Raw genomic sequence first — 18,381 nt, 5'->3', positions numbered from 1 at the left:
CCCCCCCCCCCCCCCCAAAAAAAAAAAAAAAAAAAAAAAAAAACGAATTGGCCCTAGTTGACCTGCTTGGCAAGGCAAAGTACCTACAGCAAGGCAGCTGCTGGCTCAGGAAAGGAACCCAGGAGCCCTGTGCTCACCGCTCCAGGTCCAGCCACCCCCTTGCATGGTGTCCTGGTGATATTGCCTACAACGGGAAGGCAGGTGGCATGCCCAGCACAAAGATTTTGGTTGAGTGACAAGGGAGGCTGGCAGCTGCCTGACTCTACTGCCCCTACTGCCTGGGAAGTATTTCAGCCACACTCAGTCCCCATGGCACAAGATCATGACAGAGTGGCCTGGGACATAGGGCTGTGTCACACATTCACAACAGGCAGTTTGTGGACTGTGCTCTGTGCATCACACCACCTTGTTATGTGCTCCCAGTGCCATGGTTGTGGGAGATCTGGACCAAAATGCTTTCAGTCTTGTACATCCCATCATTCAACACCAGAACACAACAGTCTCCAGCACAGACCTGTGACCCTCGAGAATAGGGCACCCTCCTCTTTTTCTTATCTATTGATCAGAGTTTGCCCTGGTTGGGCAACACTGACTTTTCTTGGTCCACCATCCAGAGTTGAAGAGAAAGGCAGGTGCCAGGGACAGGGAGGGATGCCAGGGTCTCCTAGAATCCCCAGTTCCCTCCTTTCATGAAGCAGATGGAGGGGGCAAGGTGATGTGACAGTGTGGGACACACATGCAAGGACAGATGGGAGAAAGGAGAAAAGCTCTTCTGATACAGATGGAGAACACCAGCAGAGACTCCACTTGTGCCACTGCCATGCTTCCCACCATGGTAAGGTGAGAGAGTTTGGGGATGGAGATGGAGATGGAGATGGAGATCACATGGGGCAGAACTGGCACAGGAGCAGGCAGCTAGTGCTGGGGAAGTGGGAGCAGGTGGCTGCAGCTGGGGGATGAAAGTACAAGGTCCAAGGGGGAGGACACGGAAGAGGTGCAGAGGCAGCCAGCACAGCCAGGTGAACAGGGAAGGAGTGGGGGGAAGGCAGGGAAAAGAGGCCAAGTGCAAAGAGAGCAAAGGCGGTGGAGAAAAAGAAAGCGTGTCCAGAGAGGCAGACATGAAAGGAGGAGTGAGGCAGGGGAGAGATGAAAGAGCGACGGCACGGGTGCTCCTGCCTACTCCCTGGGGCTCCCGGGGCTCTGTAATCCCCGGGGAGCTGCCTCCTCTCATGTGGTGGCCCGCAGCTGTGTGCGGTCGGCTCAGCCCCGCTGCTCCGCACAGAGGGACTTTCCAGGAGGGGGAGAAACCAACACAAAACACATGACTTAACCATCGCCTGCGAAGTTTGGCACATGCAGGGTCTGAGGGCACCCCAGCGCGCATCCCACTGGGTTTGGGGCCAGCCGCAGGGGTGTTGTCTTCTGCCCTAGGGAGCATCCTGACAGGCAGTGCTCCAAGGTGGTTACGCACATGTCAAGCAGGTGGGATGCGCCTGGATCAAGCATCACTCATGGCCCCATAGAGGACCCACAGAGGCATCCTAGGGCACAGATGTGGGTTTGGGGCCACATGTGCTCTTGTCCCTCTCTCTTGATCGAGTGCTGGTTTGCACCTCCTGGCCACCAGGCTTGTCATGGGGTACCAAGTGTGCAGCGGGACTTAACAGACAAAGCAAGCACCCATCCCACTGGGTCCTTTATTCTGTGGAAGCAGCCCTCCCAGTAAATTCATGACCTGGGATATCTCCATTCTCTGTGCCCAGTTCAGGCCACTGGAGTGGGGAACTTAGTTGTATGAAGGGATGGTGCTGCTGGACAGCCTCCCATTGAACACTGCAGGCGATGAGGATGTACGCCTCCTTAGAGATGATGAGCTCTCCAGTTTGGGGCATCCAGGGCAACAGAGTTCATTCCCATGGCAGTCCATTCCCTTTGTCTAAGGTTTGCTGTGCCAACCCTCTTTGCGTGTCTGTGTGACTTGAGTGGACTCATCTAGAGGGGACCTTGGGCATGGGGAGCACCAGAATCCACCTCTGCCCTCCTACCTCTGCACTCTTCCCTTCTTCAAGACAGAAGCAGATGGATGCCTGGCAGCATATCTTCCCTGAGTCCAGTGAGAGAATTGCACTTTCAGTAGGATCATTTCCTTCCAAAGCCTCTCACAGACCTCTGCCATCTCAGCTCCATGGGTATCACCTCTCCATGGACATCCCAACAACCCCCATCTATTTGAGTACCTCTGGAAGTATGCTGGCTTTCTTCAGAATCTCCATCCTCCAGCAAAAAAAGGGACATGCTGTGGGGCACCGAGGTCCTGCCTGACCCTAATACACCATCCCTACATGCTCTGCACCTGTCATGGAGTCTCACACAACCATTGGCTCCATGCACATAAAAGGAAGCGTGCATCTTCCTGGGCTCTCCCTATACTTGCATAGGAGTCCCGATATCGCTGCCAGCTGTCAGTGGCGAAATGCCAGCCCCCGTAGTGGGAAGAGGTGTGCCATGGTAGGGATGAGCACAGCACCCATGGAGCAGGGGGTGGCCATGGGCAGCAGCCCTCTCCACTTCAATGCTCCGCAGCTGCAGGGAGGGGAGGTGCTTGGAGTGCCATGGCACAGAGGCATGATAGGGCATGCTCCACTGGACCACGAATACCTGTCCCAGGCGGTTGGAGGCACCCAAGGCATGTTCGGGTGGCGCGGGAGCACACGCCCCATCAAGCCTGGGCAGTGGTGCTGCAGCAGAGCTCATCCCATTTCACCCTCCCACCCCTGCTGGGAATGGTGAGCTCCCCCAGCCCACAGCCCCATTCCCCATCACACCCTGCACATAATGCGTGGCCTCACTGGAGGAATGCTCCTTTTCTCCCCAGCAAATGGGTGTCACTGGCCTGGCACAAAGCAGCAGGCTGGGCTGGGTGGCTTCACTGGGTTCCTCCAGCCTTAGCATCTCTGCTTGAATTAATTGCCATGGGGCCACTGAAACAGGAGGAGAAAGCAAGTGTGTGTGGCAGCACTAGGACACAGCAGCACAAATAGCAGTGCTGGGTAACTTGCCTCTGCTTGCTGCATATAAAAGCGTCCAGGCACCATGGACAGCATGCTTGTCACAGGCATGGGGACACATCTATGCGACACACACCCCTGCAACCTGCATTCCTGCTGCCCACCCACAGCTCACTGCTGTTGCAGGATCCTGCTGGATGTGACAGTCTGCAGCCCTCTGCCACTGTTCATTCATACCATTGAGCATATTGTCCCAAGAGGCCCCAGGCTCTCTGCTCACTTGCAGCTTCAGTCCAGGAATATATCCCTGGAGGCATCCTAAAGGCATGTTCCCGGCAATGAGAACGACGGAGTGCATTCAGCCAGCAACTGGGGAGCTTGCAGTGGTGGTGGGATTTGAGTCAATGGAGGTGACAGCCTTTCAGGAGACAGTCCCAGCCCTTCCAGTTACTCTGTGCCAGTACTGCTTTCCTCCCAGTGCCTGACTCCAGCCATGTCCTCCTGACATATCCTTGCCCACACTGGGTACCCATGCTGGGATGCCACCAGTCAGCAGTCGGAACTTCTTAGGGTTTTGTGACTCAGCTCCTCCCCGTCCCTCTGAGGTGATGCCCTTTCCATGTGGCACCTCTCTTTGCAGTCACAGCCTCAGTGAAGCCCCAGGATGGCTTGTTGGTGCTGATCATGGACCGCAGCATCCCTCAGCCAAGCGGCACGCTGCATGAGTGAGCCCAGCTCCAGCTGCTGGCTCAGTGGGCTCCCTCACCAGCTGCCTGCGTCAGGCTGCAAACAAACAAACCACCACCCAAGCACCGAGCCGCAGCAACTCATCCCCTCCTCACGGCAATAATTACAGTGAGGCAGCTGGTTAGCCATGCCATGTAAACATGGCACTCTCCTCCACCGCTGGGGCAGAAACAACCTCCTTCAGGGGAGCAGTAATTTTGGGAGGGGGTCCGCATTGTTGTAGTAAGGGCTGTGGCCAGAACCTTTCATCTCAGTCTTTTGATGCAGGGCAGGGTAGAAGATGGCAGCTGGCAGCAACACACCACTTCATATTCCAACCCCTCAGTGGGGAGTGGAGCCTCTCTGCCCTTCCCAGCCCCTAGGCCAGCCTCTGGCTCCCTCTCCCTAGCTGAGATGGGTGAAGGTGCGGCAAAAGATGGTGAAGGTTGGAGCTCCAGGGGTGACCTTGCACCATCCCTTCCAATGCTGTGGCTGCTGTAAAGCTAGAGAATCAGGAGCAAGAGCTCACATGCCTCTGTGATGGGCACCCATTGGAACCAACTGGAAAAGTCTGGTTGCCCATGTAAGGTGACCAGAAGGTCCTCGCTGGTGTCACCTCTTGCAGAGAAAGCCCAGACCATCACATTCAAAATGTCTTACCCCTCCCAAAGGCATGATACCGTGTCCCCTATCCTGTCCTCTGCTCCCATTCCAACTCTACCTGGATGTCCCTTGGGTATCAGTGGAGGGGTAAGCCATTCCATCTGGGGAAGGAGGTGACACGAACCTGCCTGGCTAGGAATAGGGTTGATTCTCCTGTGATGCCAGCAGAGACCAAGAGATAATACAGCCACAGGCACCCCGTGATACTGCTCTCATGTATCCATCAGTGTTAAGTCCACAGCTCAGGACCACATCCAGCTTGGGCATCTGCACCTGTCAGAATCCCTTCCTTGCTATTCATCAGCTAGGGAGAGAAGGGAAGCTGGAGCCCCCCAGGGATGCTCACTCATGCACACTGGGGAGGTGCTGGCTGTATCTGGGTGCCACCACCAGGTGCTGTGGGGAGGATATGCCCGGCACCCCACTGACATCAGTGCTGGGAGCTGCCAGTAGGGAATTGGCCCGCAGAACTGGGAGCACTTGGGAGCTGCGCGGAGAGGAGGTAATTGTTAAATGCAGGCTGAGATAGGCTGAGTGCAGAGGGCAGAAGGCCAGGAAGGTGGCAGACACCTCACCAGGGCTGGCGTGGTTTACACAAGCTGGGCTTTGTTCATTATCTCCCCAGGCCTTTGTGGCAATGAGTTAACAGCCTATGCTGCTCTGATTACAGGGTGCTGTGCAGGGCCTTGCAAAATCTTCTGCAGTGCTCTTTCCTCAGTCAGACACAGTGTCAGGGGAAGAGCCACAGCCAGGTGCAGCTGCCAGTCACAGCCTGGTGTGTCCTGGGCTGCTTTCTCCTGGGGCAGAAGTACCAGGCTGTAAGATGTCGCCTTGGTTACTGTCCTGGCTGCAGCATGAACATCACCTAGGGCAGAAGTTTTGGTCTACACTGGCTCCCCACACAGGGCTCCTGAGGGCTCAGAGCATCCCCACCGCTGCCAAAAAGAGAAGGTTCCTGCATCAGATCTCAGCCAGCAGATACCCAGGCTGTGTACAAGTGCACAGGTGACCCCAGGGGAAGCCCTCACCTTTCCAACAACACTGTCCACAGGCAGACCCACAGCAGTGCGCTGGTTCCTGGGCACCCAGAGCCCCACACCATAAGGCAGAACCTCCTGTCCCGCAGGTAGAACCTGCCCTCATCCTCACCCCCTCAGCACTGATGCACACACGCCACGCTTGTCTGTTCACTGTTACTCACTGCCAGCAGCTGCCAGTCTGCACGTCACCTACGTGACTTGGCTGTCACCTTCCTGCATGCAAGCTCATATGTGTCCCTGGGATACACTAGCAAGGGGTCCATGCCCTGCCCTTGCTGACCTCCCACTGCAAGCTGCAGTCACATCCCCAGCACACCCCTGCCATGAACCAGACACAATGCTCTGTGTTAAAACCCTTCCAAAAAAAAAAAAAAAAAAAAAAAAAAAAAAAAAAAAAAAAAAAAAAGGAAAAAAAGAAAAAAAGAAAAAAAGAAAAAGGGCAAGGAAGGGGCCAGCTCACACAGTTACCCCCGCCAAGCCAGGCTGGGACACAGCTTTCATCATAGGACCTTCTTGCCAGCACAGTCCCCATCTGCTCCTCAGCTGTGGCTGCATAGGGGAGGTTCTGGTGCAGGGAAGATGCTGTGGGCTCTGTGCTCAGTGTTAGTATAAGCCCAGCTCCTTGTATGGCTGCAGAGCAGCACAGAAGCTCCTCTGAGTTCCCCTGATCCATGGCGTTGCTAGCTCACATGGAATAGAGAAGCAGAAAGGGGTGGCCTATGTTATGCAATGTCCTCTCAAGTAGCAAAAGGCTGTATAGCATCTCATGGCATCTGTATGCCTTGCACCCTGGGGTCTGTGACCAACTCTGCTCCTGTGGTGCAGCCTCTTGTACTCATCCACTGCAATTTCTTTCTGATTTGAGACAACTTCCCCATCTCCAAAACAGTGAATCTCCCATGGGGGAAAGTACGGGGGGGGGAACCCAAAATGCATGTGAGAATGGGAGCATCTTGCACTTTCTGAGGCCCAGCAGCATCTGCAGGAGCAGAGCCTGGCTACGGCCAGCTTCATCCAGCTGCCTCCCCCATCTCACCAGCCCTGGGGCTCACGGGCAGAGACAGGTGAGTTGGCAGCAGCCCCGGCTCCGACTTCTTGTACAGTGAAGAGCTGGCAGACATCAAGGAGAAGCAATTTGCTGGGATTCTTCTGGCCAGGCGTGCCCCACCACCCACACACCGCTCTCGCCTGTGCGGACAGGAGACACGTGCTCTGATGTTTCCCGACACCCGGCACTGCTGCTGGTTGCGGTCTCTGGGCAGGGGCTGGCTTTGTTCCTCCCCGCACGCCAGCTGGGAGCCGTGTCCACCTGCGGGACTGGTGTAAGGGTTTGCCCTTCGCAGGGTGAAACACCAAACATGTGGAGCTTTCACAAAGAGCACCGAGGCAGCTTTGATTCATACAGGACCAAACCGGCTCCAGGAGAGCAGCGATGCTCTGCCCTTCTCTGTCCCACAGCTCCGTAGCATCCTTTGGCTGTAGGCTATCCTGTCGCATAGCCAAGTTTCCCTTCCTCATTGGTGCTCTGAATCACTGAGTGCAGCTCTGTCCCATCTCTCACATCCCATGCAGGGCAAATGCCCCATCTCCACACAGCTCCAAGCAGTCCCCCAAGCCCAGCTGGGGGACAGCTTTCTTCCCTGCATGATCGTCCCTTAGCTGAAAAAAATCAATCTTGGAGGCTCATGCCCATTGCCAAAGAGCCACCAGCACAGTGCAGCCAGTGCAGGCGTGCACAGCCAGCATCTGGCATGGCTCCGGTGCACTCCGCCTGCCTGGGCTTAGTGACAGCCCTAAGTGCTGAGTCAGCTGAATTGGGAAAGGGTGGCTCCTGCCCTCACAGTCAGCAGAGAGGCTGTCAAGGATGGGATGGCACAGGCAGCATCCCTGGCCCAAGGAGGGGGGCTGGGAACACCCTCCCTGTGGCTTCCCTCTCAGTAAGGAGGGAATGACGCCATGCATGCAAGCTGTTCCTAAGGGAGGAATGTCCTTTCTTCCCGTGCCATGTTGCGGCTGGATAAGTACAGCTCTTGGGCTCGGTGGTCTCTGCATTGCAAAGTGTGCCTGGCACATCTGGGTTGGATGCTCCACAGCTGCCAGGGCTGTCCCCTCCCTCTCCCCAGTACATCTGGGCCAGGATGCTGGGGCTGTTGGGGGAGAAGTTGAGTGCAGGGCTGGGGGTCCCAGGGCACTGTGCACCCTCATGCAGGCAGCATACAAAGCACCAGGTGCCTATAGTCATGCAGGGTGTGCAGGGTGGTCACAGTCCTGAAGAACTGCCCCCAAGGGGGATAAAGTGCCTGAAGCCTATCAGCTCTCTGACTGTGAGGGGACTCCCTGCTTCTTCTCTCCCCTTTCCTTGTCACCCCCTGGCACTGACAGGGAGGGGATCCCACCCTAATCTTCCTGCTGTGGCTGCAGGGTGGCTGCAGAACAGAATGTCACTGTGCTGGTGGCATGGCACAAGAAGTGGCTGCATGTGTGACAAATCATATGAGGGTCCTGTGTGCCTGCATGCACACACAGGTGCAGGAGTGTACAAGTGTTCAAGGGTGTGCACAAATATATGTGCATGTGTGTGTGCATTCACTGCCCTCTGCTGAGTTTGCCCTGGCAGCTCAGCCCCCATTGGTGCTCTGCCTCCCTCTGGCCCAGGCTCCATCATTGCCTCCTTTCACTGTGCCATCTATCCCACGTGGGGTACTGATACACCCCAGCTGTCTTCTGTCCCCACATCCCTGCAGACAGGCATGGCCCCACGTGCTGGGAACAGGATGCTGCAGAGACAGGCACAGGGTAGCAGTGTGCCTCTGCAGTTGGGTCCAGCCTCTCTGCAGCACTGCTGTCCACCCAGAGCTGCGAGCAAGTGCTCCCCGTGGACTCTCCACAGGGTCTGAGATACATCCAGATATGCTGGGGAGGAGCTCCCTATCCCCACCATTCTTTTATTCTACTCCTTCATGGCCAGACTGTAAATGGGCTGCTTAATTCAGAGCCTCTGGAAGGAAGGAGGGGGGAATCTCTGGTTACGTCTGCGCTTGTAAAGCAAACAGTCCCAGGGCATTCCCAGGCACAGCAACACGACTGTCCATATGGGATTGTTAGCACTGCCTTGTGTCATTTCTGTGTGGGCAAGATTTTGCTCCTGGTTTGGGAGCTAGCCTAGGTCAGGGACAGTGCCAGCAGAGCTTAGCACACAGGCCCCCCATTTGCAGGATGTGTCTAACAGCCTGGAGCGGGTCTGCTCTGCTCTGTGGCACAGGTCCTCAGGGTCAGAGGGCCGTACTGGGATCATCCCATTCGTTGTACTGCGATAGCTTTTGTGCCTGGAGCATCCTGCAGAGCACCCGGCAACACGCACTGCAGACACGGCCGCGCTGCTTTGGGGGCTGCGTTTGCACAAAGGACAGAGCACAGATGTGTGTGCATGCGTGCATGCATGCACGCAGCTGTGCCGGCACCCTTGGCGCTCCGTGCACCTGTGTTTGCATTGTGCTTGCCATGTGCATGGCAGGGCACGTGTGCGAGCTGGCGGCCCAGTGCGGTGCGTGTGCTCCGCGTGGGCTGGGCGTGTTTTGCTCAACACATGCCTTCATCTGCAGCTGCGGTTTTGATTCAGAGAAAGGCCGTGCTTTTGATGTCTGCGTGCACGCGGGTGCATGCTGGGCTCTGCAGGTATTTCACGCACGCTGCATCTGTGTGTGTGTGCGTGTGTGTGTGTGTGTCTGTGCACATGCATGCGTGCACGTGTGTGCATGGTGAGATCAATGTCTCAGCTGGAATCCCTGCCTCCCAGGCCGTGTTATAGATGAATACACTTGAAAGCATTTTTTTCCCCTTAGCCACCAGATTTCACTCAGAGAAGAAAAAGGAACTGGGCACTTTATCTTCATTAGCAGCTGGGAGCCTCTTGGGGCGGCTTTTGTCTGGGAGAAGCTTCCTCCGCCCCTGCTCTTATCCCCTGTCCTCACTCATTAGCTCTTTGGAGAGGGGAAGGGAAGGGGGCTGGCTGGTGGTGTCCTGTACCTCTACCACGTCCCCAGGCCTGCTGCCTCTGTGTCCCTGTCTCCATGGCTGGGAGAGGACAGGACAAGTCCCTCTCTTTATTCCCTCTGGAAGGCCTCAGAGTCACTTTAATGCCCTGAGAAGCCCACTGAGAGGCAAGTTGATGACACAACTGGGTTCAGAGCAGGCTTTGGTTTTGGGGAGGGGGATGAAGGCAGCCCCATGGCCGAGCCCCCTGGGAGGGGCAGCTTCTCCCTTCTGGGGCTGCTCATCACTGCAGAGCATTCATGCCTGCATCCCTTAATACCCAGTAACCATGACAACTGGAGCGGAGCTCTCATCCTGTCCCCAGGCCAGCCACCACAGGGGTCCTGGTGAAGGGGTCTTGGGCCAGCATCGCCCTTTGAATCATTGTTGTACACCCCATAATGCTGCTGCTGGGCCTTGGGGTGGGAGCAGTGCCACTCCCCAAAGGGTAGAAGGGCGTCCTGGGGCAGGGATGGGGCAGGATGCTGTAGGAGGTCTCCATGAGAAGATAGGGGCAGATTGTCTCTTCCCACTAGCCCAGACGCTGGGGTTTCAGTGAGACTGTGAGGCGGGGGTGTCAGGGGGTGGACTGCCTTAGGTAACATTCCTTCCCACTTAAAAGGAGTCATAAATCACTCACTCTTTATTAAAAGCCCTGCTCAACCGGGAGAGAAATGTCAGGAGCATAAATCACCTCCACTGCTCTCACAAGGGTCCCGGCTCACCAGGGGGTGTGAGGCAGGGACAGGTCTTTGCTGGGGAGGGCACAGCATGGCCTCACATCTATCCCCATGAATGCATTACCATCCCAATGTATGGTAACAGGAGCTCCCAAAATTCAAACCTCCGTCTGCAAACCTCTTTGCCCAGGGGGGTAGCATGGAATCAAAGCAAAAGGAGGGTATTTTAGCCCAATTTTTCCCTCCTGCCAGGCCAGGGCACCCCGAAATGCTGGGCACCCCGAAATGCTGGGATGCTGTGGGCACAGAGCACCCTCTCCTGGGGGAAGAGAGCCCCTTCTCCCTCCTGCGCCCATCCTTACTCAGAACCCAGCTGAAGCCAAATCCCCGCCCAACGGCTGTGACATCTTGTTGCCAGGCAGGAGTTCGCCCTAAAGGATGGGGACAGTCCCCATTTTGCATGAGGCAGAGCAGAGCAGAGCAAGGAAAGGACTGCTCATGCAGCAATACAGAAGAATGCAGAGAGGTTGCCATGCTCGCCTCACTGTCTCCTGTTCTTCCAGTTGAATGTATGGCTTAATATAGCAGCATTTATGTTGTAAAACATCGCTCATAAAGCACACAGGATGTGCTGTGTGGGAGCACTCGCAAGCCAATCCCCAGCTGCTTTTTGATGTTAGCTTGGAAATTACAGCATCCTGGCAACGGCTGCGTCTTGGGGTGTGTGTGCAGTGGGGCCAGACCTTCCCTAGGTGCTGTGGGAGACACCGGGAGAGTTTTTAGGATTTCCACTCATCTCAGGAACCCTGCCTGGAGGAGAGGGGCAGAAAGGCTGGGGGCAGTCACCAGCAACTATTGGTGCTGCCAGCATGGGCTGCACAGTCCGAGGCTCAGCTCTGTTGAATACCTCAAGGCTGGAAGAGGGGAGGCAGCCAAGGATGGCTGATGTTCCCATTTCAGCCTCAGCTGGAGGGGAGTGGGCTGGTGCGGGGAAGAAAGGAGGTGAGGGGGAACGAGCTGGGATATTCATGCTTGGGAAAGCGCCGGGGCTTTTCCATCAAAGGGAAGGAAGCCCTAGGAGAAGGGCTGCAGGCTTTCATGAGCCGCTCACTGCAAACCCGGCCCCCATGGGTCTGTTTATCCTGGCACAGATGAGCCCATAAACTGCAGTCCTGAGCCAGCCTGCAGAGTGCGGCTTTTCTCCACTGCCGCCCCAGCAGCAGGGCTGGGACAGCCTGTAAGGAGGGGAGTGGGGCTCCCAGGCCTGGTCACAGGACTGCAGGGAAGATGTCCCCGTGCCCACATCTGCAGGTGCTTCTCACAACCCCATTCGGAACTTACACAGCATGCCTAAAGGGGAGGAGGACAGCTTGGTACTGGGGTCTCAGCCACTTCAGGCCCCAAAGTAGGTCCCAGCCCAAGGACAAGGAGCAGTGCTGGGAGCTGTCACCACAGCTGGCATCCCTGATGTGTCTCTGACCCAAGGTGCCCTGCAGTTTCCCACGTTCCCTCCCGCCCGCCACCCGTCATATTTTGCATTTCTCCCTCTATCTTATCTCCCTGCCGGCTCACCCCCTTGCAGCTGGTCTCTTACTTTCTCCCTGTCCGCTGCCTCTCTTCCCAGCCCCACCTGCTGCAGCCCCAGCATGTCTCCCATGCTGAAGGATCCCAAGGATCCCTGATAAGGGCCAGACCAAACAAGAACCTTTTGTGCCACATTGGGCTCATTTGGAGGAGCTGGGCAAAAGCCTGACATGGGCAAAGCAGGATCTCAGTGTCTCCAAGGCATATGGTGCACTTGTGCCACGTGCTGCCTCAGTTTCCCCGCTGTTCCCACAACCCTCCCCTGCAGCATCTCCACTCCTCCCTCATCCCAGTGCCGGGGCTGAGCCGTGTGTCCTGCTGAGAGCTGCTGTCAGCGCACGCTGTGGGGTTGGCAGGCAGCAAGCATAGGGAATAAAATTCTTCCCCCTCCCAGCTTGCTGCCAGGTTAATATTCCCTCTAACGACAGACGGTTCCTTTTATCCCCTCGCACGCTCCCGCCAGTGATTTAATCTTGAACAAGCCGTGATTATTTCCTGTACAGCTGCCTCCCTCGCACTGGCCTGACAGCATTGCACCAGGCAGGGAGCAGATCTGCAGGCTGGCTGGGACCAACGCAGCTTCAGCAGATCCTGCACTGCCTGGAGCCATTGCCCCTCATGACGGGACCCCTGACTGGGGATGGCAGATACCAAGGAAGAAAAGAAACTGGGGAAGGCATTGGGTTGTTCGACCAGGGGGCTTTCCAAGACCCAGCTTCATGGGGTTCTGCCAAATCCTGGAGGTTACATTGGTAATGTGGGACCCACCAGGTGCCAATTGCTACTTCTGCTTCCTCCAAACCCAGCTCTGACCCCAAACAGATGTGATGCAGGCTTGAGGAAGCAGCATGTTACCAGAGCGATATGGGGCAGCAGGAAGCCCTCTGGGTACTGGGAAAATTAAAGGCCAGAAAAGCACCAAGGCCATTCTCTTGCTGCTCACTTCCCTTGTCCAGGTTGCTGGGGAGAAGGTTCCCATAACACTGAGCCATTGGAAGTGGACAACTTCATTGCTCTGCTCAGCTGGTGGAGATAATGAGGTTCGCACTGGAGGCTTGTCTCCAGAACATCCGTACAGAACACTCATGTCCTTCATCCACGCTCTACCCAGAGGGCTGGGGAAGGCCACGGTAGGGAAAAACACCGGGAGAGCAGAGCTGGTCCGGAGCCACCACAACAGCAGCAAAACGCGGGGTGCAGCTCCACCTGGTGGGCAGCCATCCTCCCCGCGAGTGTCGCTGGGTCCCCATGGCCACCAGCGCCGGGACCCAAGAACTGAAGCCAATGGCTCTCCCTTTCCCATCACTGGGGAATCTCTGGGAACTGGGGCCAGTGGCCGGCAGCCTCACTCCAGGGTTCGAACAGTTCCAGTGTTTGGGGATGCCTGGGTCAGCCGCGTCAGTCTGCGGGTGAGCAGCCCTTCTCCGGGGTTCTCCTCGGACGCAGCGCCTGGCAGCAGCCCTTCCCCCGCCGGGACTCCGCGATCTGCCCCCCGCACGGTGCAGCCTCCGGGGCCGCCAGAGGGCAGCACCGGCACGGGGTACAGCTCGGGGGCCGAGCCCGCGGAGCCTCACACTTCATAGTTGCCTGCGGGGGTTGACGGTAATTAGCCCATTCATTAAGCTCTCCCGAGTTTTTATCTGTTGCAGGACTACATGGATACCCTAACGAGGAACGACTCGTGGTGCTTGGGCTGTCCAGCGCACAGCTGAAACCTTTTCCCAGCGATGGCTTTAGCAGCAGGTCTGAAAAGGACAGGTGCTGCAGTAATCCCCATTCTCATTCTGCACTGGCAAAGCAGGAGCCTAGTGTCTGCCCTGTGCGACTCTGTGCTGCTCCAGAACTCCTCTCTCTGCCCAGCAATCTGGATGCTCTGATGTTTTTCCCTGTCAGTCCTCTCCACTGCGGTTTCCATCTGGAAGAGCAGTCTTTCTCAGGGTCCCTGAATTTTTTCTACCATTGCTATTTGGCAAACAGCAGGACAGAAATAGCTGTTCCCTGGGGGCTGTGCTCTGCTTTGTGATTCCAGGAACTGACCTCGGAGCAGGGGCTGCACGAGGCCCTCCACGTACCTGCCGCTCTCCCCGCCCTGGACTGTACAATGCTGTCTTTGCCAGTGCAGACAGACCACAGCACAGCAAGTGAGCCATTAGAGACCAGCTCCAGCCAGCCAGTTGCTCATTCATCTTTGTGAAGCAGGCAGGGGGACGTGCCAACTGCCTTCTGCCAGGATGCATAGGAAAGCTCGTGCCTGGTAGCTCTGCAGCCTGGAACAGGGGACTAGCATCACAGTAGGGCTGCCAGTGTGCTCCAGCTCCCCATCCAGATCACCCCTGGTCTGGAATAGGGGTACTTCTAACACAATCAAAATTAGGGGCCTGGGCAAGCAAGCATCCCTTTGTTGGCACAGGCACATAGCTGATATATGTGTTGTCCTAACTGGGGTGACCTTTTGGAGCAGGGGGTCTGTTAATGCCTTCTATTTCTGTTCTATGCCTTTCTTACTGCCCAAAGCTGCTGGGAGGTGACCTGCCATGGTGCTGAGCATGTGGTTTGTGTTGTATCATCGCTTGTCAGTCTCAGGCCTGAAGCTTGAAGAATAAAACTGGAGAGGGGGGAAAGGATCCTCCTCTTTCACGTGGAAGAGCAGCTGCCTCCCAGGTAAGCTGCAAAGCCGCTTCTTTACCTGTATAAGAAATGTCCCTCTGTTCTTGCAGGGTAATTCCCTGGTGTTTGCATGACACATGGGATGGAGAAAGACAAATTCTCACCAACCACCTGCATCTCAGAGCTGTTCCTCTGGTTCCACAGCATGATGCTGCAACTGCAGGCAAGGGAAACAGCTGGCCCTAGGCTGGAGTTTATACAGATTTCAGCCCCAGGAAGCTCACGCGTTGCTGCCTGGGGCCAATGACTGCAGACCTGGTTGAGGGAGCCTCTGCACGCTTCTCTGTGGGAGGCTGCAGAGCCTGGCTCATGGCTGCCGAATACAAATAGTCCTGCTTAATGAGTTCAGGGATGCCAATTTGGGAGAGTGCATGGAGGGTGTGGGCGGCTTCATGTATTTCAGGTGAAGCAATCTGGGAGCAATTTTGCTCCAGGAGGAGAGAACAGCGTGCAGGAAGGGCTCTGCTGCTTCACCTGCCAAATTCAGCTGTGGTTTCTGATGAGTATGTGCAATTGGAAAGTCAGTCCATCCTCAAGCATGGAAAGAGGACAAGGAATGATCCCTTCACTGGAACAGGCTGCCCAGGGAGGTTGTGGAGTCTCCTTCTCTGGAGATATTCAAGACCTGCCTGTATGCCTACTTGTGTGACCTGGTGTAGGGAACCTGCTTTGGCAGGGAGGTTGGACTCGATGATCTCTGGAGGTCCGTTCCAACCCCTACAGTTCTGTGTGTGATTCTGTGTGTGATTCCCTAGGGGTGGAGCCCTTCCACCCTTGCTAGGCTGAAGCTGGAGAGTCTTAATCTTCAGGAACCTTGTCCTGGCTTTGTTCCTTCTCATTTGTATCCCATATTCCTTTTTTTGACACCAAATTCTCCAAGTTTGTTTGTTTTCAGCAGGCCTTGGGTAGACAATGCTGGCCCAGATCCGATTGGGTTCTGGCTGCTCCCGAAGCAGATCTGTGTGTCTGTGTACACGTGCGTGTTTTTGCATAGGCCACCAAGGCACGTGGCTGGCCACAGCAGGGGATATGTAGGAATGGGACTTAACCCCTCTTTTTGCTCTGGCAGAGGGTCCCAGGTGTGGCATATCAGCCCCAGGCATGGGGAGGCCCCGCTGGGAGGATGAAGTCAGCTCTGAGCCTGCGCTTCCATTTCAAACACCTCCAGCATCAGCACTGCAGGAGGAAGGGGGAGCTGCTTTAGCTCCTCCTGGTTGATAATTCATTACTGCCTGTTAGCCTGGATCTATCTGGCAAGAGCTACATCCTGCCACTGACGTGTTAATTTCACGGATAAAATGCTATATCAAAATGCATCATCGATACATTCTCCCTGAACCATTTCTCAGCCGTCGCTTCCGGGCAATTTACATGCAGGAGCAGTCCAGGCAATTGGGGCATTTTGTTCCTAATGGATGCCTGGCACCAGCTGGAGCCATCAGAGCCGCAGGATCTGTCCTCCAGCTCCTGAGAAACACAGCAGGATCCTCCTGCGATGGGCAGGGAGGCAGGGGGTGCAGGCTGCATCCGTGCCGTGCTCAGATCTAGAAGGGGGGAAGCAGGCTGTGTGCACACAGCTGGTTGATCGCACACCATTTTGCAGTGATGCAGTAGTGCAGCATCCTCCCCCTCCTTCCTCTATCTCTAAGCACCCTGACTTTTGTCTGATGCTGGTGATAGTCAGAGCAGTTGGAAATCTCCCCTCTGTGGCTGAAAAGGCAGAACGGGGATAGGACAGGCAGACAGAAGATGCGCTGTGCTGTTGTACAGCTGGTGCTGGGGGGCTCTCGCCAGCCTGGAACAGGCAGTGGGGAGCAGCACCCTGCACAGACAAACTCAGGGGGCAGGCTGGCTCTCCCCCCAACCCCTCCTCGATGGCTCTGTGTGGGCAGACATTTCCTGTTCCCAAACCTTTTCTAGCTGCCCTCAAGCATGCATCTCCCATCTTCCTCTCCCCTTGGCATTGCACAGCATTCTTCCCCACTCTTGTGGCCAGCTGCATCTCCACCCAGCACCACTTCTGGGTGCTCAGCTGGGCTGGGCTGGTCCATCCTGCCTTCTCGAGCAAGGAACAGGACCAGGGCGGGGGCGGCCGCGTCCTGAGGGGCTCCCAACACCTTGCCGTTCTCCCATCCCTGCATCCCAGCCACCTCCCCACGGCTCCAGAACACAGTCTGGAACCCGCGGGACCTGCCGAGGCGGCGATGAAGGTCACGGCGGGACGGCCGCCGCCCAGAGAAACCGCGCCGGTCCAGCCGACCCCCCCGCCACCGCCCACCGGGGAGGGGGCGGGCCGTACCGGGGCCCCGTGCGGAGCCGATTGGCTGTCGGAGGGGAGGCGGGGAGCGGCGGGGAGGCGGCTGGGCTGCAGCGGAGGGCGCGGAGCCCAGAGCGGGCGCGGCGAAGCATCCTTCGGGCACCGCGGCCCCGGTGCGGGCCGCTTCCCCCGCAGCACCCCGGCCTCCTATGGGCGGTGCCGGCGTCCCGGCCCCCATACGCCCGTCCCGCTCGGCGTTAGCATGGGCACGGTGCTCTCCCTGTCCCCCGCCGCCTCCTCGGGCAAGGGCGGCGGCGGCGGGGGGCTGCTGGCCGACAAGGCTCCGGGCAGGCTGCCGGGAAAGGGCGAGAGCCGGCTGAAGAGGCCCGGGGTGCTCATCTCGGCGCTCACCTGGAAGCGGCTGGTGGCCGCCTCGGCCAAGAAGAAGAAGAGCACCAAGAAGGTGACGCCGAAGCCCGGCGGAGGGCCCCCCCCTGGGACCCAGCCCGACCCGCTGGTGGTGCAGCGCAACCGCGAGAACTTGCGCAAATCGCTGGGAGGGCCGTCCGAAGGAGCCAAGCAGGGCCCGCTGGCCGTGCCGGTGCCCACCGTGCCCTCGGCGCCCCAGGAGCTGCACCCCGGCTCCGGTGGGGGAAAACCGCCGCCGCCCCCCGGTAGCCGCGCCCCGGGCTCGCCGCGCCGCGTGGTCGTGCAGGCGTCCACCGGAGAGCTGCTGCGCTGCCTGGGGGACTTCGTGTGCCGCCGCTGCTACCGCCTGAAGGAGCTGAGCCCCGGCGAGCTCATCTCCTGGTTCCGCAGCGTGGACCGCTCGCTGCTGCTGCAGGGCTGGCAGGACCAGGGCTTCATCACCCCAGCCAACCTGGTGTTCGTGTACCTGCTGTGCCGGGAGGCTCTGCGGGGAGAAGACATCGGGAGCCAGGCTGAGCTGCAGGCCGCCTTCCTCACCTGCCTCTATCTCGCCTACTCCTACATGGGCAACGAGATCTCCTACCCGCTGAAGCCCTTCCTGGTGGAGGGCGACAAGGGCCGCTTCTGGGAGCGCTGCCTGGGCATCATCCAGCGCCTGAGCGCCAAGATGCTGCGAATCAACGCGGACCCGCACTACTTCACGCAACTCTTCCAGGACCTCAAGAGCGAGGGCGAGGGCGGAGACGGGTCCAAGCACTGGACGATCAGCCTGGACCGCTAGGGAGGTACCGGGCCCCCGGGGACGGAAGGGGCCGCGCACCGAGGGGCGGGGGAGGCGAAGGACTGCTGGATCCCCCCCAACCCCAATCTTCCTCGCCTAACCCCCTCCGCGGAGACGCTGCCTGGACCCTCCCCGCTCCGGATTCGGCCGCTTCCCCACCCTCCCCCCTTCTGCCCTCCGGGACACCAAGACGGCGGCGAAGACCGGGGGGAGGGGGTTGGCCTTCCGCCTGCACGACGGGGGGGGGGAGGGGGAGAAAGGGGCTGCCGAGGTGCGGAGGCTCTTGGATATGTTTTCTTTAGGGAAAAAAGGAAAGAAAAACAAAACAAAAACAACAACAACGCCGCCCGGAAGGGAGGAGGGCGTGGGGGCTGCGGAGCCGCTGCGTGTCCCCGCGCTCCCCCCTCAGCCGCGAGCAGCGCGCGGCCCCGCGCTGCCGGAGCTGTCCGTGGTGCTGAATCCGCCGCCGAGGCAGAGCCGAGCAGACAAAGGGCGGCGGGGAAGGAGGGGGCGG

General features: G+C 57.7%; 1 protein-coding gene across 1 annotated transcript; it reads left to right on the top strand.

Annotated features, from left to right (window-relative positions):
• Positions 1-16,919: 16,919 nt before the first annotated feature.
• Positions 16,920-17,867, top strand: CDK5R2 (cyclin dependent kinase 5 regulatory subunit 2). Its single transcript, XM_042827378.1, has one exon. The coding sequence runs from the start codon at positions 16,920-16,922 to the stop codon at positions 17,865-17,867; it is 948 nt and encodes a 315-aa protein (XP_042683312.1).
• Positions 17,868-18,381: the final 514 nt, after the last annotated feature.

Source organism: Centrocercus urophasianus, unplaced genomic scaffold (genome assembly GCF_019232065.1).
Source record: "Centrocercus urophasianus isolate 14NV4802_14NV808 unplaced genomic scaffold, USGS_Curo_1.0 seq_28, whole genome shotgun sequence".
NCBI classification, from domain to species: domain Eukaryota; kingdom Metazoa; phylum Chordata; class Aves; order Galliformes; family Phasianidae; genus Centrocercus; species Centrocercus urophasianus.
The sequence above is the reverse complement of the archived record's forward strand: the minus strand, read 5'-3'. Positions and strand labels throughout refer to the sequence as shown.

What these genes read in the sequence shown, in the direction of transcription:
- CDK5R2 (XM_042827378.1), top strand. Translation starts at nt 16,920, where the DNA reads ATGGGCACGGTGCTCTCCCTGTCCCCCGCCGCCTCCTCGGGCAAGGGC.